At 38.3% G+C, this 13,091-nt stretch overlaps 1 protein-coding gene across 8 annotated transcripts in view; it reads left to right on the top strand.

Annotated features, from left to right (window-relative positions):
* SLC4A4 (solute carrier family 4 member 4) overlaps positions 1–13,091 on the top strand; it is a 345,028-nt gene that overhangs the window by 189,890 nt on the left and 142,047 nt on the right. For all 8 annotated transcript variants that reach the window (XM_045473804.1, XM_045473800.1, XM_045473803.1 and 5 more), the window contains one exon: positions 9,962–10,038. In XM_045473804.1, the coding sequence (XP_045329760.1) occupies positions 9,962–10,038 (77 nt within the window). The remainder of the gene's footprint in view (positions 1–9,961; positions 10,039–13,091) is intronic.

Genomic DNA, 13,091 nt, shown 5'->3' with positions numbered 1-13,091 from the left:
AAGATTTCACAGTGCTTCATCTACCTACAGGGCTGGATTTGTGTGTCTGTGTTGTGGGAGAGATTGCAGTATTAATATTTCTGTAGTGACCCTTGTGGTTTGAAGAAATGTGTTCTTTAGCTCTGGGATATCCTCTTTAGTAGTGTTCTCTCCTCCATTTTCCTTGTTCTGGCTTAGTTGGACTCCTAGTAGTTAGATATTGGCCTTCCTGGATGGATCCTCTGTACCTCTGATCTTTTTTTCACGTATGTCCTGGCTTTTGTTTCCCTCTTCCCTTACTTTTTGGAAGATTTTCTTGATTGATTTTCATACCTTTATGTATATATTTTTGCAACCATATATATTCTTTAAAAGTAATTGTAACTCTAAAATATTTCCTTTGTTCTGTTTTTCATAACATCCTGTTTATGTTCTGTGGATGCAGTATTTTCTCAAATCTCTATACTAATAAGACTTTTTAAGTTTTCTAAATTATATTTCTTTTTTAATTTTTTTTTAGGTGTCTGTTTTAGTTTTTGGCTTCCTCAACTGTCCACTTGTATTTAAGAAAGAGGATTTGTTTTAGGGGCTCCTGGGTAGCTCAGTCAGTTGAGTGTCCAACTTTGGCTCAGGTCATGATCTCACGGCTTGTGAGTTCAAGCCCCACGTTGGGCTCTGTGCTGACAGCTCAGAGCCTGGAGCCTGCTTCAGATTCTGTGTCTCCCTCTCTCTCTGCCCCTAACCCACTAGTGTTCTCTCTTTCTCTCAAAAATGAATAAACATTTAAAAAAAAAAAAAAGAAAGAGGATTTGTTTTAGAGTAAGAATGGTTATTCTGAAGGGCACTCTAATAAGACTTTGCTCTGCACTGGTTGCCCTGGTCTTTTCTGAATACCTCTTTGGCAAAGAGCCATGTGGTATAAATGCTTTGGCTTCTGGGTGTTTTGCCTGGGTGGTGGTAAACTTTCTGTGCATAGACTTTCCATAAACTCATCCCTTTTAGCCTGCATCTTACTTGGGACAGCTTCCAGTGTATGGAGCTTCTTCAGAGTTTTGCAGGGAATATCTTTTCCTTTTTGACTACATGCCTCTCTGCACATATTTTACACTGTGATTTCTGAATGGTGTGAACAGTATCAGGCTCTAATACTCTATCTCCTCTTCTTATTCTGGAAAGTTTTTGGTCTCTTATCTCTGTTGGTCTTCTACCAGTTCTTTCAATTGATGTGGCCTTACATTGTCTTCAAAAGTAATTTTTTTAGGGGCACCTGGGTGGTTCAGTTGGTTGAGCGTCCAACTTCAGCTCAGGTCATGATCTCACACTCCGTGAGTTTGAGCCCCGCATCAGACTCTGTGCTGACAGCTCAGAGCCTGGAGCCTGCTTCGGATTCTGTGTCTCCCTCTCTCTCTGCCCCTCCCCTGCTGACACACTCTCTCTCTCTCTCTCAAAAATAAATATTAAAAAAAAAAGTAATTTTTTTAAGTCTATCATTTCAAAAGTATCTAGGAAGAGAGAGGTATAAACTCATTTGCTGAATCATATTATAAATTGAATTGGTGGCCTTCTTAAATTATTTTAAATTTAGATACTTCTTTAATTCAGAGAATTTCTCCATTAATATGAATTAGCAAAATTTTACTGTATCTTGGATCTGGTGTCTACATAGATATAAGAGAGTAGGCGCCACTTATGAAATCAGACACTGGTACATGTGTTTGGAATGATGTGGCTGCAGGAACCTATTGAAATTCCTCCTCAACTTGGCTTAGGGGCATTTAGTAAAATCACTTTGGGTCATTGCCTGTTTGGCATGAAGGAAGTGAGGTGTTTGTTTACTTCTGTCGAAATCTACCATTGGTCTTTCCCATTTATCTTCCTACTAGCCAGCATAGCTTGCTGATGGTATTGTTCTTTTCTGTTTCTAGTCATGTGAGATAAGGTCACAAATTATTTTATATACGTCCACCTGTGTGCTTTGGACAGCATAACCTTTTGTCTGTTGTTTTATATTGTGTGTGTGCATATACGTGCATTTAAGACACAGAGAAAGAGCTAGTATAGAATCACAAATACTGTATATAATCACAGGGACACAGATTCCTTGATGTACTTTGTGGGGACTATACTGTTTAGTAACTGTTCCAGTCCTTGTTTGTGTTGGCATGTTTCCTCAGCTGAGCAGAGACTTTTTAAATGTCTTTTTAGAATGTGTGTGTGCAGAGAGATAGAGACTGGTTATTTACATTTTTTTAAAAAATCATTTATTTATTTATTTATTTATTTATTTATTTATTTATGAGAGAGAGAGAGAGAGAGAAAGAGAGAGAGAGAGAAAGACAGCACGAGCTGGGGAGGGGCAGAGAGAGATGGAGAACGTGAAGCAGGCTCCAGGCTCTGAACTGTCAGCACAGAGCTGGACGTGGGGCTCAAACTCACGAACTGCAAGATCATGACCTGAGCCGAAGTTGGATGCTCAACCAACTGAGCCACCCAGGTGCCCCAAGAATGATTCTTTTTAAATTAACTACTTTTTAAAGATCATAATAAAAATTAAATATCTAGTGCCATATCATTATATTGGGAGTCACTATGATTAGAGCATTTTGCTTTCGATGGTTGAAACTGGAAAATAATTAGAAGAGATGAACCTTGTGTACTTGGCGTTGAGATGTCTAAGACCTTACGTTCATCTTTGGGAAAAACCCACAGAGTAGTCCGAAAATTCAAAAACAGAGAATGGATTCAGAGAAGTTGTGGTTGGATAGGTTATCAAGGAGCAGGTGGACAGCAGAGATCTCAGAAGGGTAGAGAATGATCTTTCCAAGAAGAGACTGGCGTTGGTAAGGATTTATTGGCATAGGTGTTTGCCGTGTTGTGGTTTGGCTTCCGCACACTCCCGGTCTCTCCCTCAGATGTCTTCTGCGTTACCTTTGTCCCATACATTAGGGATGACTTGAGCTTTGGGCTTGCACTTTTGTCACATACTTTGATACTTATCTGGATCTTTTGATATCTTCTTCCTTCCTCTAAATTTGTTTCATTTTCCAGGCCAGTCACATTCTTTGAGTTATTTTAGTTCCTGAAAACTTTACTCTTTCCTTTCCCCAAGGTCTGGACACCCTTGCTTATTTGTCCTCCCATTCTCACCTCCTGATCCTTCCTTCACAGGGGGTTTCTCTTTTCACCCCTTCATTCCTTCTCACGTCTGTTCCCACTGCTGACTAACAGGCTGTTAGCCAGTTTGGCAGAGTCTTTCCACTCTGTTAGTTCTGGGCCAGCTACAAACTTATTCCTTATTTACTCTAAGGCTTTCCAAGTCTGAAGGCTCTTGGAGTGTGTACACAGCATCTCCCTTCATAGGAAATGGACTTTGAACGGTAGTGTTTATACTAGTAACTCCAAATGGAAGTAAAATGATACCCAGTTGGTATTATCCATTCATTCACAAATATTTATTAAGTGCCACTTAGTGCCAAGCTCTGAGGCTAAAACTGTGAATAAGACAAACTTAGGGCTTTGACTCCAGGCTCTTGGGGTTTGTTTTGTATTAAATCATGAACAAACGAAGGAAACAATCAGCAAAACTAAAAGCCAGCCGACGGAATGGAAGAAAATATTTGCAACCTCATACCAGATAAAGGGTTAGTATCCAAAATCTGTAAAGAACTTATTGAACTCAACACCCAAAAAACAAAGAATCCAGTGAAGTAATGGGCAAAAGACATGAATAGACACTTCTCCAAGGAAGACATCCAGATGGCCAACCGACACATGAAAAAATGCTCAACATCACTCATCATCAGGGAAATAAAATCAAAACCACAATGAGATACCACCTCACAACTGTCAGAATGGCTAACATTAACAACTCAGGCAACAACAGATGTTGGCAAGAATGTGGAAAGAGAGGATCTCTTTTGCACTGCTGGTGGGAATGCAAGCTGGTGCAGCCACTCTGGAAAACAGTATGGAGGTTCCTCAAAAAGCTAAATATAGAACTACCCTATGACCCAACAATTGCACTACTAGGCATTTATCCAAGAGATACAGGTATGCTGTTTCAAAGGGACACATGCACCCCAATGTTTATAGCAGCACTATCAACAATAGCCAAAGTATGGAAAGAGCCCAGATGTCCATCGAATTGATGGATGAATGGATAAAGAAGATGTGGTGTGTATATATGGTGTGTATACACACACACACACACACACAATGGAGTATTACTCAGCAATCAAAAAGAATGAAATCTTGCTATTTGCAACTACATGGATGGAACTGAAGTGTATTATGTTAAGTGAAATTAGAGAAAGACAAAAATCATATGACTTCACTCATATGAGGACTTTAAGAGACAAAACAGATGAACATAAGGGAAGGGAAACAAAAATCATATAAAAACAGGGAGGGGGACAAAGCATTAGAGACTCATAAATATGGAGAACAAACAGAGGGTTACTGGAGGGGTTGTGGGAGGGGGGATGGGCTAAATGGGTAAGGGGCATTAAGGAATCTACTCCTGAAATCATTGTTGCACTATATGCTAACTAATTTGGATGCAAATTAAAAAAAAAAATAAAATTAAGTATAAAGACAATCGTGAACAAACAACAAAAATTTTCTAAACAAAACAATTAAAAATCAAATAAGCAAAAAAATATAAGCTGATATTCTGTTAGTTATGAAATTCCTTCAAAGAGCTCCTTTGATGGTATTTTTAAGTTTCCTTCATCTAATATTTACATGTTAAATATTTCTATATTTGGAGGTCAGGAGTAAGAATGGGTTAGAGGTCTTAATGACATGTTTATTTTATTATTATTTTTGGTAGGGGCAGCTGTTGAGATTTTGTTGCAATGGAGGACTGGGGAACTGGTATGACAATATCTAAGTTTCCCTTTTAGCGATTCTTTCTAGACTTTCTCCAACTCATTGCTAGTATCCCAGGTGATTTATTCTCCTTGTCCGCTTATATTCCTGCTTTTAGTGGTTGAAATGGAAAGAAATTGCAGTTGGAGTAACTTGAAATATGGTAGAAAACCAATATGGAAATAATGGAGAGTTGACTGTATGTACATTGTGGAATTTTACAAATACTTGGCTGTGATTGTGAGGTGGGACATTCAGAAACATGTGACATTGTTGTTTTTATAATTACATTGCTATGCTTTTAGCATCCTTTCTCCTTTGTTACAGAGGTGTGGTTTTGGGCTACTATTTAATCACAGTGGCAAACATTATAGCTGAGTTCAATTCCCTTCTCTCCTTTTTTTTCTTTATGAAAACGAAAAAGTAAAGAAATGTGTACTCCATCTCTGGGAATAACCAAATTGGAAACCAAGAATGTTTCTGCCTTAAATATTCTTAAGAACATTATATTGTATATAATTGGCATGGAAATAGAATATATTCTTTTTGGTTATATGTTAAATTTTCTCTTTATTAGAAATGGTGAAGTTTGTGTGTTTATTTATGTAAATAACATAGAGAGACCAATTTTTTTTTCTCAGAGGCAGAGGGCTTGGTATTAAGAGATCCAGATTTAAATTATAGTTTTACTACTTGCTGTGTGACCATGAACTTAACCTCCTTGAAGTTCATTTTGTTTATGTGTAAAGTTAGAATACTAACTTCAAGGTGCTTATATGAGCATTAAGTAAGATAATGTAAGTTAAAGTACTTAGTCCTTAAAAGGATTAGTTGCCCCTTAATCTTAGATGTAGACAGTTTCTAGTAGAGTTGTTAATGTCAACAATGGGGGGGGGGGAGAATATCAGTGAGTCAGTGGAATACAGAAGACATTAGTATGCATTCTTCCAAAACTACATTTATTATTAGTTTTATGGTCTCAAACAATGCAGATCAGACCCATACCTCTGAATTTTCTGACATGGACACCCAGATTCCCTGATGTCTGTTTTATGTAAGTTACCTTAGTTATTTTTCATGCTAAAATTAGTCTTTAATTGTTAAGGATAAAAAATCCAGTTTATTTCATACCCCAGGTGATCTTTGTTTTAGCTTGTTCTGAGGCTCTCTGTTGCTTCATTGTAAAGGTATGAGGTGAGGGGGGTGATGTGTTAATTGCATTACATACATATTTACATTTTTATCTAATACGTACACATTTAAATATCTTCCTTCTATGCAGTACATTCTCCTCACCCTTCTTATTGTATCTAATAGATATCATTGCAAAGGACTTTATGAATTGCTACATGTGTGCTAAAGAAGAACAATGATTTTCAAACTTAGTACAGAGTGCAGTTAATTTTTATAGAAGACAGTATGTACCTGCCAAGTGTGTACTTTCAAAATGAAATTGTTTTTAATTGTGTGAAACTGCCTAAAAATGTGATTCTCCAAAGTTTTCTTTTTCTTAGGGCCAGAAAACAGTGATATGGAAATTAATTATGATTATGCACCTGAGGCTGATTCTTCTTCTTTTGTAGAAATCAAACGTAAAAAAACAAAACAAAACAAAAACAAAGTTTCTTTGGACCAAGAGCACTTATATAACATTTGTTTGCCCTGGGATTTTTTTTTGTTTGTTTGTTTGTTTCTTTAAAAAAATTTTTTTAATGTTTATTTTTGAGAGAGAGACAGAGACAGTGTGGGGGGGGGGGATAGGGGAGGGGCAGAGAGAGAGGGAGACACAGAATCCAAAGCAGGCTCCAGATTCTGAGCTGTCAGCACAGAGCCCAGTGCGGGGCTCAAACCCACGAACTGTGAGATCATGACCTGAGCCGAAGTCGGATGGTTAACGACTGAGCCACGCAGACACCCCTGTATGCCCTGGATTTTGATGGAAAGGGCTGAGTGTGGTTACCTTTGAGTGAATGAATCCCCCATCTGTGCAGGAAGTGGCATACTTCAGGGTCCTCGTGCATTTCACCTTTTTGGTATAAGTTAACATTTTCTTCTACTACCTCCACCCACTTAGGATTGCAATATAATGAATTTACATTATGGGCCCAAACTATAAGTAGAAAGCATTGATTTATCCTGATAATATGTCTTATTGAATGTCAGGTGCAAAATACCTACAATAGGACGTTGTTAGGGATCAGTTGCGTAACAGCTTCCCGGGTTTGCTAAAATAACATGAACAGATTTCTGATTCCAGACATAATCGGGTTTGTAATCTCTTTTGGCTCTTGTCCTTGTCTTGGATTTGGGTGATATGTTTCTGGAAAAGGCTGATTAAACAATGAGGTTCCCAAACAAATTTATTTATTTGATTGTGTAGGTGAGGACTTAGAGGAAAAGCCAAGTAAGACACTCTCTCTGTGTTTCTGAGGCAAGGTTGCTAACTGAATGATTTGCTTGAGATACAGTAGTTTAGAGCAGTGGCTTGGAGGAGGGCGAGGTTGTCAGGACTACCCCTGTGCCTACCTCAATTTATATGTGCTTCTTTTAATTCAGATCCTGAGACACACCATCCTGTTAAGATAACTGGTTTATTTAGAGCAGTGGTTCTCAAACTCTAGCATGTCTCAAAATTACTTTAAAGGTTTGTTAGAACTGCATCACTGGGCTCCAAACCCGGAGTTGTGATCATATAGTAGTCCCTCTTATTTGCAGGACATACGTTCCACGATTCCCAGTGGATGCCTTGAACCCTGTATATATTATGTTTTTTCCTATACACAGACTTATGATAAAGTTTAATTTATAAATTAAGCACAGTAAGAGATTAACAACAATAACCAATAATAAAATAAATATAACAATTACTGTAATAAAAGTCTGTGTATGTGGTCTTTGTCAAAATATCTTATTGTACTGTACTCACTCTTCTTATGTGAGATGATAAAATGCCTATGTGATGAGAAGAAGTGGGGTGAATGACGTAGGCACTGTGACAGGTGAGAGCCTGGTACCTGCTTCAGATTCTGGGTCTCCCTCTCTTTCTGCCCCTGCCCTGCTTGCATTCTGTGTGTGTGTGTGTGTGTGTGTGTGTGTGTGTGTGTCTCTCAAGAACAAATAAAACATTAAAAAAAAATTATTTCAGTACTGCCACTTATATCAGTTGATTTGATAATTTGAAATCAATCTTGGGGTGCCTGGGTGGCTCAGTCAGTTAAGTGTCCGACTCTTGATTTTGGCTCAGGTAGTGATCTCATGGTTCATGGGACTGAGCCCCATGGCAGGCTCTGAGCTGATCGCTGGGAGCCTGCTTGGGATTCTCTGTCTCCTCTCTCTGCTCCCCTTCTCTCTAGCGCCAGCAGCTTTCTCTCAGAATAAATAAACATTAAAAAAAAAAAAAAAAGAAAGAAATCAGCCTCATCTCTTTATTTGCATAAACTACTTTTAATTTATGATTAGAATTGCTAAGGCTTCCTTGCTTTAGGAATATATTGTTCAGATTTCTTCACTCATTCAGGTAGAATTTCCAACCGGTTAGTCGAAAAAACTGCTTTTGCTTTTAATGTAAAGTGCAAAATTATAGCTACATTCCCTATTACTTTTAAGCCCATCATTATTTGGGAGCATTCACGTTTGTACCTGGTGTCTTTTATTTTGAGTACACATTGGAAACCTGGTGTGCAGTTCAAAGAAGAAAATGCGGACTCCAATAAGGTTCTTTTAATTTTGCTCATAAAGCAGTTTTTCAGATGTTACTTTACTTCGAAAAATGCCCTGGGCTCAAATTTTCCTAGAATAAAATGTCCTACCAGGTAAAGGGTTTAAGAGATCTAGGCCATGCTTACTCAATGAAATGCAGCAGAGTGGAAAACACCCTGTCTTGCCAGCTCAAGAAAATTCTGATTTTTCTGATTTAGTAGTTAAAGACCATTATGATATTTAGAGCTGCTTTTATATAGACATCAAATTATTAGAAGTCGATTTTAGTCTGTTATAAAATTATGTGTTGAAGTTTCTATCTGAAGGAATTAAAGTCTGTAATCTAAAAAATAATTTGGTAGTGAATGTGAAGCTGAATTCAAACTTTGGGGCTTGTTTTTCAACCCTTGTCCTTTTGATGTGAAGACCAGCCTGAGTCAGATCATTGAGGATTAATGATGAATGCATTACTCAGCACCCTGCAGGGGTTGGGTCAAACACCGTGGCTTTGAAAAGTTACTCTTTTGCTTAGTAAGCCTAGAAATTTCAAGTCCAACTGCAGAATGAACAGAATGTTATTCTTTTGGTTAACATAGTCTACTTAAAGATGGGCTATCACTCTTCTAGATGTCCCTCCTCTCTTCTTGTATGATGGTGTCTAAAGCCATTGGCTTTGACCTACAGCCACTGTATTGCCAGGGAGCTTGGTTCCCACGAAGTATTCCTGATGAAATCCATTCCTGAACGTGAATAAGAAGGTTGGCATGTTAAGGGGAAAGAAAGGATATGCTTATGGGAGTGCAAGAAGTAAGGGGCCTGTGACAACACCACTCTGAGGTGAAGAATGGGAATTCTGGATTAGATACCCACTAAGGAGAAATCTTCTTGGTGAAAGTGTTAGCTGGAGAAGGGACCACAAATGGGTTTTTCGATTTATCAGAGTGAGCGGTACACTAGGAAGGACTGCAGATGCCTGGGGAAAGGAGGTCCAGTCCTGTAATCTGGGGCCAGCTCTGCTGACCTGAGGACAAAGGCCATGTCCTCTGTGGGAACATGGCAAGGATACCATGTGGATTAGGATGTGTGTAAAGGGCAGTGACAAAAGGCAAATCAAACCAGGAGTAAATTTTTTTTATGCTTATCATTTTAGATGTTTCTTTCAAAGTTTAACTCATCTTGAACTAGAACGAGGCAGTAAGACGTAAAAATGGTATTTGGGTTTTTACATACTTTTCTTTTAACTGTCTTTGTGCTCCAACCTGGACTCCAGAAAACTCTTCAGGGGGACCCCACGGGAGCTGAAGCATCATTGCCATTCCCATCATCATCTACAAGTGTTTATGAAGTATATAACCAAAGTCTCTGTGGTTTTGAAAAGAAGACTTTAATTAGGGTTCACTTTTGTTTTTTTCAGGTAGCCCAGCCATGACCCATAGGAATCTGACTTCCTCCAGTCTGAATGACATTTCCGATAAACCAGAGAAGGACCAGGTAAGCAAAGACATCTTACTCCAAAAATGTAAGATTAAATATGTATCTAGAAGATGCTGGAATGAGATTAGAAATGATGGTTCCCAGTTTAAAATGAACTGAGATGTGTGGATGGGGTTTTTTTGCACTTCCTCTGAGGGAAGGGGAAGCAGTATGTGGAGGGATTTGAAGGTCGAAGATAAGAATTAGTCTTGACTCCAGCCCTTACAGATGTGTTCTCTTGGGCAATTTAAGTTTTGAAGCTATAGTTGTCTTTAAAATAGTCTTGAAGCTATAGTTGTCTTTAAAGCTATAGGCTTTAAAATAGTAATAATAATCCCTACCGCAGGGTTATTGTGAGGATTAAAGGTATTATTTAGGAAAAAGTGCACTGATAAACTAAAGGTCTAAGAAATGCTGGCCACGATTAACTTTAGGGAGATTCTTCAGGCAAAGGTAATGATAGCCTTGTTAGCTGTTTATGTTGTCTCTGAAAACATAGTAAGTAGCCTATTTGACATGGAGAGCAATTCGGTTTTGAATCTTGATTTGCTTTCTTTGAAAAAAGAATATGGTAGAACCTGGGCAGTTGTTCCCAGTTGGGTGGGTATCTGGACACAGAGAATGGCCAGTGGGTGTAATTTTGCACTTTACATTAAAAAACAAAACCAGTTATTTGGACTAACTGGGTGAAATTTCCACCTGAACAAATAAATCTGAATTATACATTCTAAGGTGAGGGAGACTTATTTATGACGACGTGCCTCTTCACTGGCAGCACTTAACAGTTGTGACAAAGGTTTATAAGCTTTAGTGAATTCTAAAAGGTACGGGAAAGGTAAATTTGTGCTCCTTCTTGTGAAGTGGCTTTTGGATTCTTTCTTCCTTCCCTTCCCCAGCAGCACCCTATTAGGGCCTTCATCATCTCAGACTGGATTGCTAGAAAAGCTTTGGAACTAATCCCTTGTCTGTTTTCTCCCATGTCAATAATCCACTTTTCATATTATTGCCCTCATATTTCTCTCCTGGATCAAAAGCTTATAATGGCTTCCCATCAGGTTAAGTTCAGAATTCCCTTCCTGACTTTCAAGATTCTCTGAAGTCTAGTGTTGTCCTTCTGATTTTAATTTGTGGACTTTCAAGATTCTCTGAAGTCTAGTGTTGTCCTTCTGATTTTAATTTGTGTTCCTCAGAAGAGGAACTGTCTGCTTCTCTCAGGCTTAATTACCTCCCTATTGCATTGAGATTGATTCTTGACTCCTAGAGCTGCTCCCCTTTCATAAGCTAATGTAGATCACTCTCCTCCCTTGCATTTACCTACCCCTTGAAGTGAGCAGAAGGTCATTTAAACGTTGGATACCTTGGGAAGTACGAACCTGTAGCAGGAAAGCTCAGTCCACTAGGACTTAGAGTTGCCCTCAACACTACTCGGCACATTTTGGCTCCATTCAATATTTACCAGTAACGTTCTGTTTATGTGGTTTGCCAGGGGTCTTAATACTGGATAAGGCAGAGTTAGGAATATCTGCTTGGCAGACTCTTTTGGAAAAAGCTTCTTTTATTACAGACAGTTCTTGTCTTGCCAGGAATTTGCCAATAAGCAGCTGGTAAATGCTGGCTAAGAGAAATTTCTTACCTTCTTGAGTGTCTTCAGATCTGGGCATATGCAGAGGAAATTTGATGGCTTAAGATGCATATTACATAAGCTTTTGATGCCAGTGTTAGATGAAATATGTTGGAACATAATGATTTGGGGGTGTTGATTTTGCTGTAAAACCTGTGGGATTGTGGTCCTTGAAACCAGAATCTTTGATGCTTATCGTGAACATCTCATATTCATCGAGGTACATACGTACTAAGATGAAACCAGGAAGACTTCATTCAGGAGTTTTGTTCCTTTTGTTTTCAAAGCCAGAAAGTGATGGTTGATGAGTATGTCATTTTAAGAGCAACTGTCCATCTACGTTGTATCTATTACAGTAACTGCAGCTAATCCAGTGAGCTTCCCACAAAGAGGAAGGAACTCCGTTCTTTGCTTCCCACCAAAGAGTTTGAAGAGAAGTTTTGTAACTGACCCATGATCTCTTCTACAACCCAAGGCAGAGTAGGAATTCAAATTAATATTTTCAGTTTCTGTTCTTACTATTTTAGTAACTTCAAATACAAAGCTTCTGGATCATTTTAGGATGAGAAGAAGAAAATGGGTTTATAAAGAAGATGAAACTACAGCCAAAAAAACAAAATAAACTCCGGCTTTTATTTTTTAACCTTTTTTCCCCCTCTGTTTGGGTAGGAAAAAGTTGCCAGGCTCGAATTTGTTTTGAAAAAGCTTTTATAATTAATTAGCCAATGTCCTGGAAATGATCTTGGCAGTAAAGTCAAACTTGTTCTGTATGCTTTTCCAAGTTGGCCCAAAAAACTTCCATCCGACTGGAACTGAAGTTTCTGATTGACTGATTATTCTGCTTGGCTATAATTTGAACAGTTGCAATGGTGCCTCTTGACTTCCTGGAGCTATATAACTTCCCAGTAGCACAAGAACTATGGGTTTAATGTTCAGAGTTATGAAGAGGAGCAGAATTTCTTTGACAGCAACATGGTGACAAAATTTGAGGGCATATTTTTTATGAGATTCTGTTTTGGGAAAACAGAAGAAACAAATCTGTGGACTGCACTTTTTCTCTCTGGCTCTGCCAAGCCTATGTACTTAGGATTTCAGTAGCGGCTGCCTTATTGAGAAATAGCTCAAAATAGTTAACAGCAGAAGAGCATAGCCAACATTTAGGTGATTCAGAGCCTCAACTTGGATGTTATGTTTATTAAGCAGAAAAGCACCTGGGGAGAAGTAGATAAGAAAACACATCTGGAGCTCATCTACTTGTAAATCTATATAAATAATCTCTTCTATTTTGTTGCTATGGAGGATTTTTTTTCTTTATTATCCAGTTACCTTCACCATTTACCTTAGATTGATTTGTTTTTCTATCTCCTTTTATTCCTTTTCTGTTTAAAAAGAAAAAAAAAAACTTACAAGTGCAATGGGTACTTGCCAAATGCAGTGGCTTAGTTCTGAT

This window comes from Leopardus geoffroyi, chromosome B1 (genome assembly GCF_018350155.1).
Source record: "Leopardus geoffroyi isolate Oge1 chromosome B1, O.geoffroyi_Oge1_pat1.0, whole genome shotgun sequence".
Classification (NCBI taxonomy): domain Eukaryota; kingdom Metazoa; phylum Chordata; class Mammalia; order Carnivora; family Felidae; genus Leopardus; species Leopardus geoffroyi.
Note: the sequence above shows the minus strand (reverse complement) of the source record. Positions and strands in the feature narration are given on the sequence as shown.